Below are 20,161 nucleotides of genomic sequence, written 5' to 3' on the forward strand. Positions count from 1 at the left end.
CTTCTATTCATTGTGCTTTTGTGATGTGTGCATAATGCTTGTGTGACATGGCCTCGATATTCTGATGTATGTACTGTGTTGTTCATATGTGTGTACAGCATGTTTTTTTGTCTGAGAAATTATTTAAAGGGAACCCGTCAGCAGGATTGTGCACAGTAACCTACAGTCAGCGTCAGGTTGGCGCCGTTATACTGATTAATATGATACTTTGGTGATGAAATCCGTCTTGTGGTTGTTGTTTAATCTGTATTTGCAGTTTTCAGTTAATGAGATTCTCGTGCCCCGGGGAACCTGATGTGGTAGGACTTTATGTGGTGCTCTGCTTACATATTTATCTGTATGTCTTATGACAAGTCACGGATACGATTATCTTAATCAAAATGGCACCATCTTGTTGGAGCCAATTTTTTTTCTCTAGCAAAATTGAGCCGGGGGCACCTGCGCAGTAGCATCTATTGCATTCCGAATGATGCTACCGCACAGACGCGGCCGCCGGCGCCATTTTGATTAAGATTTTTTTTCTCAAGAAAATTACATGACAAAATCAAAGGGAAATATGGATATTTTAGATCGTATCGTGTTAGAGCGCAGGTGCCTGAATGATGAATGTAATTTTTTTTTCAAACAATAAGATACACACAGTATGTATAATAGGGGGCAGGTCGGTGAGGGAACAGTGACCTGTCATAAGCCACACAGATGAATATGTAATCAGCGCACCACATGAAGACCCTCACACCAGCCGCCCCGAACACAAGAATCTCATTAACTGAAAACTACAAATACAGATTAAACAACAACCACAAGACGGATTTCATCACCAAGGTATCATTTTAATCAGTATAACGGCGCCAACCTGACACTGTCTGTAGTTTACTGAGCACAATCCTGCCGACATTGTTCACTTTAAGGGAAGGAAGGGAAGGTAGCACATACACTTTTTGCACAGGGTCCCTTTGATCAAAATATTGGCCCAAGGTCAATTGCCTGTATAAAAAAAATGCATATTCACAATCCCTAATGCATACTCACCCACCCCCACTCCAGTGCCAGCTCTCCAAAATTTCCTTGGCTTTTGTTTAAGAGAGGTGACATCATGATAACTACAGTACATGTGACCTATCTCTGGGCTCAACGGTCTCTTGATGTGGACAGGCTCACATACACATTACACAAAAGTAGGCCAAACCCAATTTTTACATGATTCTCCAACAGTTTGTGTATGATGCCTCCCAACCCTCCGGCCAAAGATTTAGTGTGGTGGAGAGAAGGATACGGCCTGTTAGATTTCCAGTAGCTGTTCATTTTTTCTTCTCCACGAAATAAGATGCTGTCAAAAGAGTCTGCAGGTAGACCGAAGAATCTGCAGGAGGACAGAGGTGTTTAGAGAAGTCCAGCAGTGACTCTCTCATAGAGAACACAGGAGCACATGACAAAGCTGAGTGTTCCAGTGCCAGGTGGAGCTCACAGAGATAGTTGCTCGTCAAAAGAATTGTTCAACCAACAACTAAAGTGTGTGGGGCCTTACCTGTTCATGAACGCTAATCTTAGTGATTAGTAGCAGTAGTCACATGCACTGTAGTTGTGATGTCACTACTGCAGCCTGTCAACAAAGATGGGAGTAGCAATGGAGAGGCAGCACTGGACCTGGGGAAAGTATTGGCATGTTTGTTATATTCTATATCCGCTGGTTTATGGGCAAATAAAAATGAATCCTGGATAATCGGTGTAATGGAGTGGTGTGGGGCATGGCAAAAGCAAAATTTACTGAACCATCCCATTGCATGCTGCTATTTTTGCTTGATGTGGGAACAAAGGGTATTATGTGGGCTAGTGGGATTTTTATATTTTTAATATGAACTTATAAAAAGTGAATTATTTTTATATTAATTTTAGTGGTTATCTTTTTTTTTCTGGCTGTGTGTTAGTGTCACTGACTTACCACTGTGTTAAATCGATATCTATAAGGAATACTGTAGGAGAGAGAAGCGCGAATAGGGTCGTATCCGATGGATAGGAAATCAGATTGCACTCACCTGATATATCTTTACACTAGCGCATGGAAACTCATCAGACTTGACAGCTGCTGCAGCTCCACTGGTCAAACCGGTGACCAAGTCATAGTATTGAACTGACAAAATTTGTGGATGATGCCTGCGCTGCTGTATAAAATCTCCGGTCACACAATTTTGAAATAAAGATGATGGTTTAATTACTCAACGCGTTTTGAAGTCGATAGGACTTTTTCTTCAGGAGACGCTATAGGTGTGTATAATCACACTCCACACTGTTTAAATAGATGCAACATTCAAATCTGGAGCCAAAAAAAGGAAATCACGTCGGACAGTGTCAAAGTTCAAGAGTCTGACACATGGTACAGCACATGACAGTTATAGCATAGTACATAAAATTTGTTTCACAATAAAGAAAAAACCTCATATTAAAAAATTGTAACCATATATTCTTATTTGTAGGTGCACTAATACAGTAGAAGCCGAAAAAAAAGATGAAAAAGGCAATTTTAATGTACTATGCTATAACTGTCATGTGCTGTACCATGTGTCGGACTCTTGAACTTTGACACTGTCCGACATGTGATTTCCTTTTTTTGGCTCCAGATTTGAATGTTGCATCTATTTAAACAGTGTGGAGTGTGATTATACACCTATAGCATCTCCTGAAGAAAAACCATCATCTTTATTTCAAAATTGTGTGACCGGAGATTTTATACAGCAGCGCAGGCATCATCCACAAATTTTTCCAGTTCAATACTAAATTGATATCTATGGGAGGGCTCTAGAAATATTTACATTATAAGTGGGTGAAATAAGTATTGAACACGTCACCAATTTTCTAAGTAAATATATTTCTAAAGCTGCTATTGACATGAAATTCTCACCAGATGTTGGTAACAACCCATTCAATCCACAGAGGCAAAGGAATCACACCATAGATGTCCATACATTAAGGTATGGGTACTAATGAGAAATCACACAGGGAAAAAGTATTGCACAGACTTACTGAAATTTATTTAAAACTTTGTACAAAAGCCTTTGTTGTTGATGACAGCTTCAAGACGCCTCCTATATGGAGCAACTAGTTGCATACCTTGCCTATTCTTCCACACAGTCTTCAAATCCTGAAGTTTCCGTGGGCTTCTATGAATTCTGAGCTTTAAATATAAATATACTTTTGCTATTGGATTCAGGTCAGGTGAATGGCTGGGCCATTGTAGCAGATTTATTTTCCTGCTCTGAAACCAATTGGGTTTCCTTGGCTGTGTGTTTGGAATCATTACCTTGTTGAAATGTCCACACTCATTTCATCTTCATCATCTTGCTAGATGGAAGCAGATTATTATCAAGGATCTTCGAGGTACATTTATCTATTCATCCTTCCTTTAATTATATGAAGTTTGCCAGTGCCATATGCTGAAAAACAGCCCCACACCATGATGTTCCCACCTCCAAACTTCATTGTTGGCCTCCAAACATGGTGTGTATTATGGCATCCAAACAGTTCAATTTTGGTCTCATCTGACTAAACTATATTCTCCTAATTTTTCACAGGCTTGACTAGATATTCCTCAGCAGACTCTTCAGAAAGATTTAGCAAACTCTGGTGTTGTGGTATATTGTTCTACTGTTTAGAAACACATGCACAAATATAGCCTTCATGGAAGAGTCCTCAGAAGAAAACCTCTCATGTGCCCTCACTATAAAATTCAGCGTCAGAAATATGCAAAAAAAAAATATCAAAACATGCCTGATGCATTTTTTTTTAAACAAGTCCTGTGGACCTATTAACTTAAAATATAACTCTTTGGCCACAATGATTAAAGGTATGTGTGGAGAAAAAAAGGCACAGAATTTCAGGAAAAAAAATATCTTGCCAACCATTAAGCATGGGGGTGGATCAATCATGCTTAGGGGTTGTGTTGCAGCCAATGGCACTGGAAACATTTCATAGGTAGAGGGAAGAATGAATTGCTTGAAATTTCAACAAATAAAACCATCTGTAAAAAAAAGCTGAAGTTGAAAAGAAGATGGATTCTACAAATGGAAAATGATCCTAAACACACATCAAAATCAACAATAGAATACCTCAAAAGGCGCAAGCTGAAGGTTTTACAATGGCACTAACCGTCCCCTTATCTGAACATTATTGCAAATCTGTTTCTAGGCCTCAAAATAGCAGTGCATGCAAGATAACCCAAGAATCTCACAGAACTGGAAGAATTTTCCAAGGAATGGATGAAAAGCCCTCAAAAAGAACTGACTCTTGGATGGCTATAAAAAGTGCTTACAAGCTGAGATACTTGCAAAAGGAGTGCTACTAGGTACTAACCATGCAGAGAGCCCATTTTCCTTTTGGTAATTTTTTAAATGTAAAAAATTACGATTTATGCATTATTTTGCCAAAAAATACAAAGCAAATGTGTATATACTTGAGTACAAGCAAACCCAAGTATAAGCCGAGGCACATAATTTTGCCACGAAAAACTAGGTAAGCTAATTGACTTGAGTATAAGCCAGGTATGCATTGTCCCCTCATCCCTGTCCTGGTATGCATGGCTCCCCCGTCCCTGTCATTGTATGCATGGTTCCCCCCTCCCTGTCGTTGTATGCATGGCTTCCCCATCCCTGTCATTGTATGCATTGCTTCCTGATCCCTGTTCTTGCATGCATGGATCCCCTATCCTTATATGCATGTTTCATATTAAAAAAAATAAACATCTTACTCATCTTCCTGCGTGCCCTGATTCCACTCATTCCGGCGCCAGCAGCTCTTACTGCCAAGCAGCCACGTGATCGCTCGGCGGGAAATGCTGCTGGCGCCGGAACCAACAAGATGCAGCGACTCCACGAGGGCGAACAGGAAGGCGAGTAGGATGTCTTCTGGAAGCCGGCGGATGCGGGTGTCACTGTGAGCGCTATAAGATAAATGAATATTCATTTCCCTTTAGTAGCGGGCACAGCGACAGTCGCAGCCGCCGTCTCCTGCCTCCTGTGACCAGCTGCTCCGCCGATCCCCCTCCACTGCCAGACATCTGGGACAATTGACTCGTACATAAGCTGCGCGGGGGGGGGAATTTTCAGGGAAAAAAAATGTGCTGAAAAACTGGGCTTTTACACGAGTATATACGGTATCTTTAACTTTGGGCCTTTTAGAGATCGTTTCATATTTAAAGGGAACCTGTCACCCCCAAAATCGAAGGTGAGGCAAGCTCACCGTCATCAGGGGCTTATCTACAGCATTCTGTAATGCTGTAGATAAGCCGCCGATGTTACCTGAAAGAGGAGAAAAGACGTTAGATTAAACTCACCCAGGGGCGGTCCGATCCGATAGGCGTCTCAGGTCCGGTACAGCACCTCCCATCTTCATTCCATGACGTCCTCTTCTGGTCTTCACACCGCGGCTGCAGTGCAGGCCTACTTTGTCTAGTAGTACTGCAGTGCGCAGGCGTCGGAAAGGTCAGAGAGGCCCGGCGCCTGCGCACTGCAGTAATTTGCTCCGCCCTCAACAGGGCAGACAAAGTACGCCTGCGCCGGAGCCGCGGCGTGAAGACCAGAAGAGGACGTCATGGAATGAAGATTGGAGGCGCCGGAGCGGACCTGAGACGCCCATCGGACCGGACCGCAGCGGGACCGCCCCTGGGTGAGTATAATCTAACCTCTTTTTCTCCTCTTTCAGGTAACATTGGGGGCTTATCTACAGCATTGCAGAATGCTGTAGATAAGCTCCTGATGCTGGTGAGCTTACCTCACCATCGATTTTGGGGGTGACAGGTTCCCTTTAACTTGCTAACCTGTTCACAATAACAGTAACCTTGACCAGGAGTGCCCAAACTTTTAGGGTATGTGCACACACAGAATGGTCCTCTGCGGATTTTTAACAGCGGATTTGATAAATCTGCAGGGCAAAAACGCTATTTTACATTCTAATGTAAACTCATGGGAAACGCTGCGGATCCGCAGCAAAATCCGCATCGTGTGCACATAGCCTTACATGCGACTGTATCTATCTATATATATCTATCTCTATATATCTATAGTTATAATATATATATATATATATATATATATATATATATATATATATATATATATATATATATATATCTATCTATCTATCTATCTCCACCATTACCGTTTCTCCTCCTATCCCTGGAAACAAGTACATATTCATACCTATATCCATGTTTGTCTGTGTATTAGTCAACACACTAACTGATTATTCATTATTTCTGATCTGTGATATTCTGGTGTTACCATGTTATATTATTTGTGACTTAAGATGTGGATTTTATTATTCAATATGCAGTCCTTTTTTATCATACGATGTTTTAAATTTATTCACACCATAGTTTTATGTGGATATGCACCTGCTTTTCATCTTGTACGATTACTGCACACCAACTGATTAATAAAATTTACATAGTATTTCAGTACATCCTATATTGGCTTATTTCTTTGGTTTTCATTCTCGGTTCCAAATATCAATTAAGACCTAGAAGGCCCAACATGCCCAAAGACTGCCGCCCTTACAAAGGCAGTCCATAGCTGAACCTTTATCACACTTGGCCCTGTTCATTCACTATGTGCCTCCCAACACATTTCCTAGGCCAGGATTCATCAGGGGAATTGCTATAAGGCCGGAGTCACATTAGCGTATATTAGCGATATGCTAATAACACTCGGCTCCAGCTTTGCTGCGAGCATGAGCTGACTGTCAGTGATCTGTGCTACGATCCGCTCGCATGCAAGCATCTGAGCACAGGGGCGGAGGAGACAGAGAAAGTGATTTCTCCATCTCCTCCATTGCTGGTGTCCACAGGAGTCGCAGTGCACTCGGGTGATATCCAAATGCAGTGTGATGTTTCACATGCAGCCATAGAATTGTATGGGTACGTGCAATCCAATTCACTGATTATTGTACTGGACAAACTTGTTGGTGGAGGCACTCCTGTTGGTATTTAAGCAAGGTTACTTATTATAGTTGCTTTTGGTGGACAGGACACTAGGTGGTTATACGGAGCAGCCTAGGTCATGGTATGGGTTGAATTACCCTATGGAATTTTCTGAGTCTTATAGCAATTTCCCTGAAGAATCCTGGAGAAGGAAACTCGTTGGGAGGCACATATGGAATGAACAGGGCCAAGTGCGATAAAAAGTCAGCTGTGGATTGCTCTTGTAAGGGCAGAAGTCTTTGGGGACATAAGGCCCTGTAGATTTCAGGATATTTGGTATCCTCCATACATATTGAATGAACAATCACGACATTCTTGACTGACCCCGCCTCTTCAACACCAACCAAATAGGGGAGATCATTCCACTTTTGTACATCACTGTGTTTGAATAGACAAGAACATGAAATTCCCTTAAGCACCATTGCTGATTATATATATATATATATATATATATATATATATATAATCACCATTGTGATTTGTCTGTATGAGAACATCTGTTCTGTTTGTCAGTTTTGGAACATGTGTCTCATAGGGGTGATTACTGTATTTCAGTATTTGTGTCCAACCACTGTTGGCTTCTTTGACCCAGTGTTCAAGGCTATGTGCACACGTTGTGGATTTTGCTGTGGATTTGACGCTGCGTATCTGCAGCTGTTTTCCATGAGTTTACAGTACCATGTAAACGTATGGCAAACAAAATCTGCAGTGCACATGCTGCGGAAAAAAATGTGCGGAAACGCAGGTGTTTTTTTCCGCAGCATGTCAATTCTTTGTGCGGATTCCGCAGCGGTTTACACCTGCTCCTCAATAGGAATCTGCAGGTGTAAAACCACAGGTGAAATCCGCACAAAAACCGCGGTAAATCCAGGGCAAAACCACGGGTAATCCGCAGTGCGGTTTACCTGCAGATTTTGTAAAAACAGTGCGGAAAAATCCGCACACCAATCTGCAACGTGTGCACATAGCCCAATTTTGTTTTTGGAATTGTGATTTTGATTCTAATTCTCTCATTGTCTATTATTTATTTGCTTGTTTCTTACTGGTGTAGGATATCACATTTAGGTGGGATAGATACCTACTGAGGTTAACATCAGTTCCCTCATAATTGGAATAATTAACATTGCAATTCTATTGTTAATATTAATAGGACTATCATTTTGTCCACTTGTTGATATGAAGTGGGAATTATAGGAGATGACACCTACACTACATTAGTTCTTAATCTTCTATTTCCATTTTAGATTTTGGATTATTGATTGGTCTCAGATTTTAGACTGATTTAATAAAGATTTGTTTTTTAATAAAATTCTTTTGTAACCAATGCCATCTGTGAGTTTTGCAACAATAAGGTTGCGAAGGTCTTGAGACAGCTCACTGGTTTTACACATCATGAGAGGTTTCTTGTGTGGCACCTTGGTAATGAAACACCTATTTATAAGTCATAAATTAAACCATCTGATATTTTTTACTAAGTGTCAGGATTGCATTCTAATTACTGATAGAGTGGCGTCATTAATTTCCATGGCTTTTTGCATCTCTCTTTCTTCATGTTTTTAAATAATTTTTCCCTGTATTATTTTTCATAAATACACATAACAATGTATGGATATTTATGGCTTGATTTTTTTGCCTGTGTGGATTGGAGGGTTGTTACTAACATCTGATGGGATTGGGAATTTCATGTCAATAGTGCCTTTAGAAATATATTTACTTTGAAAATTGGGGCCGCATTGAATACTTATTTCACCCACTGTATTTCTAGCCCTTAAGTGTAACATGTTTTGAAAGATATAGGAGCACGATTCATTACTTCACAGAACACATTTCTACTGCCTCACAGCTCAGTGGTGGCAGATTTACACATTAATCCATCCATCACTTGGTATTGTGCTTGCTTATGTAAGGCTTGCATGCATCTGCTCGGCTATGGAAACCCATTTCAAAGAGCTCCCATATTACAATTTTTCTGCTGATGTTAATGTTAGAAGAGGTTTGGATCTCAGCAGTTATTTAGTTAAAAAAAGTAACTGGAAACTCTTATGGGACCCCACTCAGTAACTTTAGGTGCTGACACATTGTGTTCCGAAAGCTTCCATTTTTCATGAACACCATTCACAGTTGTGGAATATTTACAAGGGTAGTACTATGCTCCAATTTGGTAAGCTATATAGAAACAACCATTTCATTTAGGTCTCATTGAGAGGTCCATTTTTTGCACTTAAGTGAAAAAACAGACTGCTTTTCATCTGTGTGCTAGATCAGAATTTCATCAGTGTTGGGCAGTGTATTAGTTCTTACCACCATATGTATGCCCCAAAAAAAGCTTCTTTTACCCATTACAATGATAAAACGGGACAAAAATGAATGAGTCAATTACTTTATACATCCTATATTGTTAGTTTCTCCTATGTTAACTGTAAGAGCCAAACAGTGCTTTAAAATTGTGGACTTATTAATTCAATGATTTAGTAAAAGCTGGCTAAGTTAGAAGTGGTTGCTTCTTTGAAGGTATACCCTATGAGAAATTGATACACTGTGTAAACCATTTATGGAAACCACATTGGATATAAGGGTATTCATTGCAATCATGTTTAAAGTGGTAGGGAACTATCTGGATAAGTTTCTTAGATGTCAAAAGCTTGTGTTTTGTGACAGGAAGCTCTAAACTTACACTAGGTCTTCACTTCAAAACGTGTTGTCTATTGGTAAGACTATAAACACAGGCCATGAGTATCCTCTTGTAGATAGACAGCCAACTCCACCATCATGAGTCCTCTGGACTCCATCCACTTCTGCATGAAAGCAGATATAGGACATGTTATTGTCTGCACAAGCGTATTTGGTCACATAAGTAGACAAATCTGGAGTCCATTGTCAGCAGTGGTTAATTCATGAGACCATCACCATAGTCTTCTCTATGGGCAGCATCAGGCTTTAAATAAACACCTGTGTTTAGAGCTTACAGGAACACAAAAGTTGATGGCCTATTAGTAGAATTGTGCATTGGAAATACTGCAATACTGGCATAAGCTTGAACAAAATTATTCTTAAAGGGAATCCGTCAGCAGGCTTTTGATATGTAATCTGAAAACAGCAGGAGGTAGAGGCTGAGACACAGAATTATGTGATGTGTCATTTGTCAATGGGTGGTGCTGTTTCTTTATGGTGAAGGATTTATTACTACAAGATTAACATTGCAAACTAGTCTGGCAACTAAGCACCTCACTGTCTATGAACTTTGTACATAGACAGTCTGGTGTGGGCAGGGGCAGCTTTCTTGGCAGTGCTTCATTGCTAAAACGATTGTGTCAGAACGGCTGCAACCAGTAACCTAAGTGATACACCTTTGGATTCAGTTTCTCTTTACCTACATAAAGGCTGCTCTCAGATAAGTAGTAAAACCTGCTGACAGATTCCCTTTAACCTGATTCTACAAACGGAGCTGTGTTAGCTTATCATATTTCATTATTTATATCTTACGCAAACTACTTATAGCAACTTTTCTTTCTTAAATGCATGTCCATACCATTACTTTCTCTTAAAACTGTCATTTGGTTTTCAATATATAAAAATGTCCAGAATTATAATCTCTTCTCTTGATCAAGAACAATAGAGAATGGTAATCCTGATACCCTACTCTCTTATGTTTCACATAACACTGAAATATACATGAAATTGTGGCCATTGCCTACAAGATCTGTGGGTTTATTGTATCTACAAATGGACATCTTAAGGCCCCAATAAATATTAGATAGCTGACGAACAAATGATTGTTCAGCCGACAGCCATATCTCCTGATTCCCCCATACATAGGATAATTCAGCTCAGCTGAAAATTCTTGTGTTTTCAAAGTGGAGAGCAGAAAAAGCCACTAACAGACAGTTCTGGCATCGTCTTATCTCCTGAATCACAGCAGATTCGGGCATTAAAACTCAAACTGTCCGACCCTTATCTGCTCCTACGTCATCTGTTAAAGCATTGGGAAAGCCCCCATACACATGGACCATTGGCCGATCCCGCCAATATCTGCATGTTCAGCCAACTTTAGTTTAATGTATATGAGGGCCTCCAAGCTTTTATTTGTCATCTACTGCTTTACCAAATTCATTCATTTTTGTGACATTAAGTTTTTTTTTTACTCTTGTTCCCATAATATCTATTCCTCTGCCTTTTAGTCCTTCTCTTTTAATATGATCTTGAGGATGCGTTTCAGCTCTGACCTTTTCCATGTAACTTAGGATTTCTTGAGGTTCTCTCATGCCCATATCCTTACATACCCAAACAATGTCCTCTTCACTTGCCACCATAATAGACTGCATATTAGGATCATAAGTTACCCTTTCAAATCTTCTTCCTCCGTGAGGAGGAGGAGTTGTTTTAAGTGACTTAACTTCAGATCTTAGTGCTTCTATAAATGCCATAGCATGGTTTGTAGAAGTAGAAAATGAGCTGGCATCCGACTGACATTCACTATTAGTCTCAGCCTCATGTACATTTTTTACTGGATGGAAAGTACTTGTTAGAGTTTGAGAACCTGAGTTACTGGCAAACCACTGCCCTCTTTCTTCCTCTTCCTCACCCACTGCTCCTTGGGATTTTGGTTCATCAGCATCTGACCCGTCTAACCATACCCAGTTTGGAGCCTCAGGATTGCAAGGGCCATCATGTGCTGATTTTTTCCTGTACCTTCTTATGAAAGCCAGACAGCTAAAAAAGAACAGAAGGGTGAGAAGAGAAAATATTGCAAGGAGTCCGTAAAGTCCTTTATCCAAGCCTGGTATTCCCCATCGTGTTGTAACAATGTCATCAGCACCTGCATGAGATCTATCATCTTCTATGGTAGTATGATCACTCCTAAGGATTATGTCATTGGTCCCTGGAATAACATTGTTAGCACTTGAGATAATTTCACGATCTCTGGACAATAGGATAGTATCCCCCTGAATTATATCTCTTTCAGGATGCTCATCAGCTGTTGTTCCATTTCTTTGAAAGGTCACCCTGGTATATCCAGCACTAAGTAAGCCATTGGATTCTTTTACTCTACATCTCTCTGGTATGAAGAGAGACATACGCAGTATAGGTTCGTCACCCAGATCTTCAAAAATTATTACTGGCAAAGACCAGTAATTTGCTGACGTCACAGTGCGACCAACTGACAAAACTGAGGGATCGGAGGACAAAACAGATAAAGACAGCTCTTGAGGATTATAGATGGTTATTGGAGTGACCGACATATCACTGAAAATTAGCCAGACAGATAGAACAGCCTCCTAAAAAAAAGAAGAAAAAAAAAATAATTAATTTAACTCTTAACTGCTTGGATAAATTTGATTTGCCATTCGTAAGCAAAGACACAGCTGGCAGGATGTGTTTCTCACCCAGAATCACAAGGAGCTGAGAGAATGCCATTACCAGTCTATGTTAGATGTCAAAGCCTGTAAGCACACTGGTGCAATTGCAGGTTGACATGGTCATCATCTGCCAAAGAATGGTCCACAGGCCTGCCATGCTAGCATATAAGGCAACTCTGTATTACTAGCATGGATATTTGAAATGTGTGCATGTTCTCTACTTTTATTTAAAGGAATTTTAAACCTAGAAATTAGTGTTTAAATTAAATGGGAAACTGAGTTGTCACTGTTCAATAGTCCATTGAATTTTCTGCATGATCCCGAAACAAGCAGTTTTTCAGTAATCCTGCAGAAAGTGCAGGGATTAAAAGAATATTCTCAAAATATTACATTGTTTTAATTAGACAACATGAAAATAAGCAAGTTTTCAATTGATTTGCTTTTTCTTTCTGCTGTCATTCTCCAGCTTTTATCTTTCATAGTGTACAGCTGGTTTCCACTGAGCTCAGTCCTGGCTGAGAGGGCTGAGTAGTTACATACCAGAAGAGAGGTTAACTCCTAATATCCCAGTCATCTCTCTCTAGGACAATGATTTCTACAAAGCAGTTAGCTGGTCACCTCTTTCTATCTCAGCTTCTGGTGAGCTGCTGTTAAAAATCTTGCAAAATCACCATCAGGTCTCCTAATCAGGGCTCTCACTGTCTAGAACTCTTGCACTGCACGTCGCTATGCGTCGTTTTGCAGAAAAAAACGCATCCTGCAAAAGTGCTTGCAGGATGCGTTTTTTCTCCATTGACTTGCATTAGCGACGCATTGCCACACGTCGCAACCGTCGTGCGACGGTTGCGTCGTATTGCGTCGGACCGTCGCCACCAAAAAACGTTGCTTGTAACGTTTTTTGGTGCGTCGTTCCCGTCTTTTCCGACCGCGCATGCGCGGCCGGAACTCCGCCCCCGCCTCCCCGCACCTCACAATGGGGCAGTGGATGCGTTGAAAAACAGCATCCGCTGCCCCCGTTGTGCAGCGCATTCACTGCTAGCGTCGGTACGTCGAACCGACGCAATTCGTCGTGCGTCGTCCGACGCTAGTGTGAAAGTAGCCTAAGCTTGTTGAAATGCCCTGTTATCTCTGGTTGTCAATACAGTGATAACTGTGTAGACACCAGAACAAACCACTGATAACTGAATGTGTTCCAGCAGAGCATGCGCTGAGCTTTTAGCTCTACTTATGCTACAGATCTATCACCAGAACGGTCACTCAAGGAGGAGTGCCCACTCTGCCAGAAACCAGGAAAAAAAGGGACTACACACTGCTTTAAAGAGTCATCAACTGGTAACTATTTATCGATCAGCGGTCGTGTAATAGCCTGTTTATACATACTGACGTGTTTAATGATGCACACTGAACAATCTGTAAAAGTACGATCCACTACAGAGAATGATGATTGTTTGTGGATCTGAAAAACATCATTCCACCATAGCCTCGAGTGTTTTCGTTGTGTGATTGGCAACCTGTTTAGAGAAAACAAGACTAAAGTGAAATGAGCTTTCAGAGCAACACTTTTCATGATAGTTTTGCACTGTAAATGGACCCTTAGCCACGTTCAGTATTTTACATCAATATTTGTAAGCCAAAACCAGGAGTAGGTGAAAAATGCACAAGTGGTGCACGTGTTTCTATTATACTGTACCTCTGACTGTTCAACTCCTGGTTTTGGCTTACAACTACAAAAGGTAAAATACTGAACGTGTGAACGTGGCCTTAGGCTATGTTCCTACGATGAGTATTTGCTGAGTTTTTGGGCTTGCAGATTTTCTGCACCTATTAGGTAAGTTAGCTTACGTTAAACAAAGCTAATTTGTTTTTGATACTTCCTACTATTTGGCTTTGATTAAAATCTATTGATACAGAAGAGAAATGGAAGCATGTGACCCAAAGAAGCAGGAGGATGAGGAGACAGTCAGCACCTGTAAAGCTGAAGTCCCGCTACCAGGTTTCTCTCACAGGAAAACTATGAAGATGTACATCAAAAAAGTGCTTTGCCCACAAGGAACACTCCAGTAAGCAATCAGAAGCCTCTTGAAGTGAGAAAAAAGTGCTGTGGTGAAGTAAAAAGGAGAGCCGTGGTCGCAGGGATTCCCTACTGAGAGGAACAGAAGCCACTATCTGCATAATGGACATCACCTCACAAGCAATTAACTGTCTTCCAGGTGCACAAATCAAAAATGTGTTGAATAGGATATCAAGACTTCAGTGCTACAGACGACTATCTGTGTCTGCGAATACATGTAGGAACAAATGACACAGTAAAAAAGGACCTGGAAACTACATGCAGAGACTTTGAAGACCTAAGCCAGAGAGTAAAGGAACTGGGAGCCCAGGTCATCTTCTCATCCATCCTCCTAGTGGATTGACATTGAACAAGGAGATTGAACAGGATTCTACAGGTTAACAATTGGCTATGTAGATGGTGCCGTTTTGGGTTTCTAGACCATGAAGTGAATTACCTGTATGATGGACTCCTTGCTAGAGATGGATTGAATCTTACATAAACAGGAAAACACTTTTGGTAGACGCCTTCCTACACTCATCAGGAAAGCTTTAAACTAGAGCAATATGGGATGGGAAAATATACGGTCAGGTAAGCTTTAAACTAGAGCAATATGGGATGGGAAAATATACGGTCAGGTAGAGGTATGCAGCTAATGAATTCTTTTTAGAGCCCTGCTATTAGAATTGGAAATAAACAACAAAGACAACAAATTCTGAATGAAAATAGAGAAGCTATAGAAACAGACTACAAACTAAAATGTGTATATAAAAATGCACAGAGCATGGGAAACAAACAAGGAAAACTGGAGCAGGTAACACAGGAAGAGAGATATGATGTCATAGGCACCAGTGAAACGTGGTAGAATGATACACACAATTAGAAAACAGGAGGAGGTGTTGCACTGTATGTTAGGAAAGAGTCTATCTACCCAGAGATCCAAGCTTCAGAGAATGGTAGCTCTGTAGAAACGGTTTGGGTAAGAATACAAGGAGAGAACAGAATGGACACTTTTGTAGGCATTTGCTACAGGCCAGAAGTAGATATTGATTCAACTCACAGGACGCCAGCTTGCAGGTAAAATATAGAGTACCTTTATTCCATTTTGTTAAAAACAACAGTGCGTCGCAAAATTGATAGAGAAACTATGTCCATGATAAAGTCGGGGGCACACAGAGGAGAGATGTATAGAACCAGATGAGTTTTGGGTGTGCCACGCTTGCAGCAGCGCTAATCACGGACTCTGGGACAAACTGAAGCTGCAGGAGGGTGAGCCGTTTCTTTGTCCTTTATCACACCATTTACTACAGGCCACCTGGACAAACTGAAGATATGAATGAACTCTTTTTACATTAGATATCTCTCTTATGCAAAAGTAATGGGTCCAGAAAATTCTTATCTTCTCTCACTGACAACTTTATCTTTCAAAAGGTAGAAAAGAATACAAGAGGATCTGCCATCTTTTACCTAATTCTTACCAATAGGGGGAAATGGTTGAGGAAGTAAAAGGTGGCTGGGAAGTTAGGAGGCAGCGATCATGCATTCTCCAAATTGTGGATTACAAGAGAAGGAAGACCTGTGAGGACTTAAACTTTAAGGCTGGGCTTCAGAAAGGCAGATTTTAATGAGCAGGCTGGGCTTCAGAAAGGCAGATTTTAATGAGCAGGCTGGGCTTCAGAAAGGCAGATTTTAATGAGCTCAGAAACAGGGTAGAAAAGGTTCAATGGCTGGATGCTCTAAAGGGCAGAAATGTCCAAGAAGGAGGGAAGATTATGCCAAATGAAATTCTCACTGTACAATCAGTAAAAATACCAAAGAGTAGGAAAAATTGAAAGCATTTAAATAGACCAGGATGGGTGAATATACACTCATCTTTAGCTCCCATCTCCTCCAATCCTGTGCAGACTCAGAATTGTCACACTACAATAAAACAGTGCAGAGTGCCCTAAATGTAGCAGCACCTGCTACATGCAGAAAGACCAGACACAGACGACGGCAACCCTGGCACAGAATGCAAACACGATTTCTTTAGCGTTGCTCAAGGTGCACTGAGCGTCAGTGGAGAAAATTGCTTTTAGCAGAGGATAATATCCACTATAAATTCATGCTCAAAACTAATACCTCTGCCCTTCATCTGGCCAAACAATCATACTTCACCACCCTCATCACTTGACTAGCCAATAATCCTAAATAACTTTTTGAAACCAAACACTCCATCCTGAGCCCCGGTCAACAATGTCAGCTGTGAGGATTTGGCCACTTATTTCCTAGAAAAAAAATCAACCACATCCATCAGGATATTGCTGTCCAACCTCCTCAGTGCCTGGATCCCTTTCTTTGCTGCACGTCAAGCTCACTTGCCATCTTTGAGCCTGTTACAGAAGAAATTACCCGACTCCTTGCTTCTTCTCAGCCTACAACCTGCATCAGTGACCCTATTCCCTCACATCTTTTATTCCTACAAAAAAACAAAGTGCACGAATATGTAATAAGATAAAAAAAAGTTTATTGTATCAATACAAGGCATAAGTAGACAGTTGAAACCAGAAGTTTACATATAGTATATAAAAAGACACATATGCATGTTTTCCCAATATCTGACATGAAATCAGAATAAACCTTTCCCGTTTTAGGTCAATTAGGGTTACCATAATTATCAATATTTGTCAAATGCCAAAATAATGAGAGAGAGAGAGAATGTTTTAAGGCATTTTTATTACTTACTGCAAAGTCAAAAGTTTACATGCACTAAGATTACTATGCCTTTAACCTTTTCATGACCGGAGCTTTCTTCGGCTTTGCGTTTTCGTTTTTCGCTCCCCTCCTTCCCAGAGCCATATTTTTTTTATTTTTCTGTCAATATGGCCAAGTGAGGGCTTATTTTTTGTGGGACAAGTTGTACTTTTGAACGACACCATTGGTTTTACCATGTCATGCACTAGAAAATGGTAAAAAAATTCAAAGTGCGGTGAAATTTCAAAGAAAAGTGCAATCCCACACTTGTTTTTTGTTTGGCTTTTTTGCTAGGTACACTAAATGCTAAAACTGTCCTGCCATTATGATTCTTCAGGTCATTACGAGTTAATAGACACCAAACATGTCTAGGTAAAAAAAAAAATTGCGCCAATTTCCGATACCCACAGCGTCTCCATTTTTCTTGATCTCAGGTTGAGGGTTTATTTTTTGCGTGCCAAGCTGACATTGTTAATGATACCATTTTGGTGCAGATACGATCTTTTGGTCGCCCATTATTGCATTTTAATGCAATGTCGCGGCGACCAAAAAAAGTAATTCTGTCGTTTTGACTTTTTTTCTCGCTACGCCGTTTAGCGATCAGGTTAATCCTTTTTTTTTATTGATAGATCGAGCAATTCTGAACTCGGCGATACCAAATATGTGTATGTTTGATTTTATTTTGATTCTTTCATTTTGAGTGGGACGAAAGGGGGGTTGATTTAAACTTTTATATTTTTTATTTTTTAATATTTTTAAACACTTTTTTTTTTTTTTACTTTTGCCATGCTTCAATAGTCTCCATAGGAGACTAGAAAGTGGCACAACCCGATCGGCCCTGCTACAAAGAGGCGATGGTCAGATCGCCTCTATGTAGCAGAATTGCTGAGTGCCGACCACTGGGTGGCCCTCACAGCAATCTGGCAGTGACAACCTTAGAGGTCTCCAGGAGACCTTGGGTTGTCATGCCGACACACCGGTGACCCGCGATCACGTGACGCGAGTCACCGGTGTGCATATTTCCAGAAGTGCCATTTACATACCGATGTCAGCGTTTGACAGCGCCATTTAACTAGCGGGCACATGTCCAGCATTTAACTAGCGTCTACTGCGGGCACATGTCAGCTGTTCAAAACAGCTGACATGTCCCAGGAAAGATGTGAGGCTATCCGCCGAAGCCCACATCAAAGGGAGGGTATCCGACATTGGCGTACTATTATGCCCGATGTCGGAAAGGGGTTAAACAATTCTGGACTGCCCATATGATGGTGTCATGTGTTTGTAAGCTTCTTTTTTTTGCAAAATCTGATTTAGAGACACACCTGTGGATGTATTTTAATGCACACATGAAACACACTACTTCTTTGCGTAGCAACATGGGAAAGTCTAAAGAAATCAGTCAAGATATCAGGAAGAGAATTGTGGACTTGCAAAAGTCTGACTCATCCTTGGGTACAACTTCAAGAAGGAGCCTCGTTCATCTGTACAAACAATTATTTACCTTCCTCTGGATCAACATGTTAGGGCATGTTAGGTTAGGCTATGGGTTGAACTAGATGGACTTAAAGTCTTCCTTCAACCTTAATAACTATGTTACTATGTTATACACAAGTATAAATAAGATGGGAATGTCCTGCCATCATACCGCTCAGGAAGGAGACAGGTTCTGTGTCCCAGAGAAAAACATACTTATTCCGACCTGTGCATAGCAACCCAAGGACAAAAGCAAAAGACCTTGTGAAGATGATGGCAGACGCTGGTAAGTTTGTGTCAATATCCACAATGAAATGCATACTTATAAACATGGGCTGAAAGGTCACTGTGCCAGGAAGATGCCATTACTCCAAAAGAAATATAAAAGGGCCAGATAAATGCTTGCGAATGAACACAGGAACAAAAACCTTAATTTTTGGAGACATATCCTGTGGTCTGATTAAACTAAAATTGAACTTTTTGGGCATAATGACCATTTGTACATTTGGAGGAAAAAAGGAGAAGCTTGGAACCCTAAGAACACCATCCCAACTGTGGAACACAGGGGTGGCAGAATTATGCTATGGGGTTGTTTTGCTGCATGAGGGACTGGGGTACTTCCCAAAATGAGATGGCATCATGAGAAAACAAGATTATGTGGCAATACTGAAGCAACAAACAGCTCAAAACATCAGCCAGGAAGTTAAAGCTTGGGCGGAAATGGGTCTTCTAAATACACAATGACCCGAAGCATACTGCAAAAATGGTAACAAAGTGGCTTAAGGAGAACAAAGTCAATGTTTTGGAGTGGCCAACAGAAAGCCCTGATCTAAATCCTATTGAAAATTTATGGTCAAATCTGAAAGAACAGGTGCCAGCAAGGTGACCTACAAACCGGGATCATTTACACCAGTTTTGTCGGGAGGAATGGGCCAAAATTCCGACCAACTATTGTGAGAAGCTTGTGGAAGGATATCCCAAACGTTTGACCCAAGTCATTCAGTTTAAGGGAAATGGTACCAAATACTAATGAAATGTATGTAAACTTTTGCCTTTGCAGTAAGTAATAAAAATGCCTTAAAAACATTTTCTCTCATTACTCTGGCATTTGGCAAATATTAATAATTATGGTAATCCTAATTGACCTAAAAGGGGAAAGGTCTATTCTGATTTCATGTCAGCTATTGAGAAAAACATGCATATGCGTATTTTTATATCGTGTATGTAAACTTCTGGTTTCAACTGTATAACAAAAATCATAAAAGTCAAAAGAAAAAGGCTCACATGTTCAGGACAGAAGATCATCAGTAATAAATCAGAGTGGGATAATAGTGGGCCCCTCTATCAACGTATAATGATTGTCATTATATAAATACATAAAGTGCTTGGTGCAGTCATGTCATAAATCAGAGAACAACCAATACTGTACCATCCATGTATAATGTGTGCACACACCATGCACAGATGCACCACTATTATTGAGAACACCAGTGTAAGAGTATAACCAGGCAACAATAGTCCGTAACTCAAGGGAAAGTATACATCTATATAAAGTACTGCAATCCACTTAGGGAACAC

The 20,161-nt window shown here is 40.5% G+C and overlaps 1 protein-coding gene across 1 annotated transcript in view; it reads right to left on the reverse strand.

Moving 5' to 3' along the window:
* Positions 1–7,447: 7,447 nt before the first annotated feature.
* TMEM132A (transmembrane protein 132A) overlaps positions 7,448–20,161 on the reverse strand; it is a 250,646-nt gene continuing 237,932 nt past the window's right edge. Inside the window, exon 11 of the mRNA XM_077250795.1 lies at positions 7,448–12,246. Within this exon, the coding sequence (XP_077106910.1) occupies positions 11,050–12,246 (1,197 nt within the window). The 3' untranslated portion in view covers positions 7,448–11,049. The remainder of the gene's footprint in view (positions 12,247–20,161) is intronic.

The sequence above is a fragment of the Ranitomeya variabilis genome, chromosome 4 (genome assembly GCF_051348905.1).
Source record: "Ranitomeya variabilis isolate aRanVar5 chromosome 4, aRanVar5.hap1, whole genome shotgun sequence".
NCBI classification, from domain to species: Eukaryota; Metazoa; Chordata; class Amphibia; order Anura; family Dendrobatidae; genus Ranitomeya; species Ranitomeya variabilis.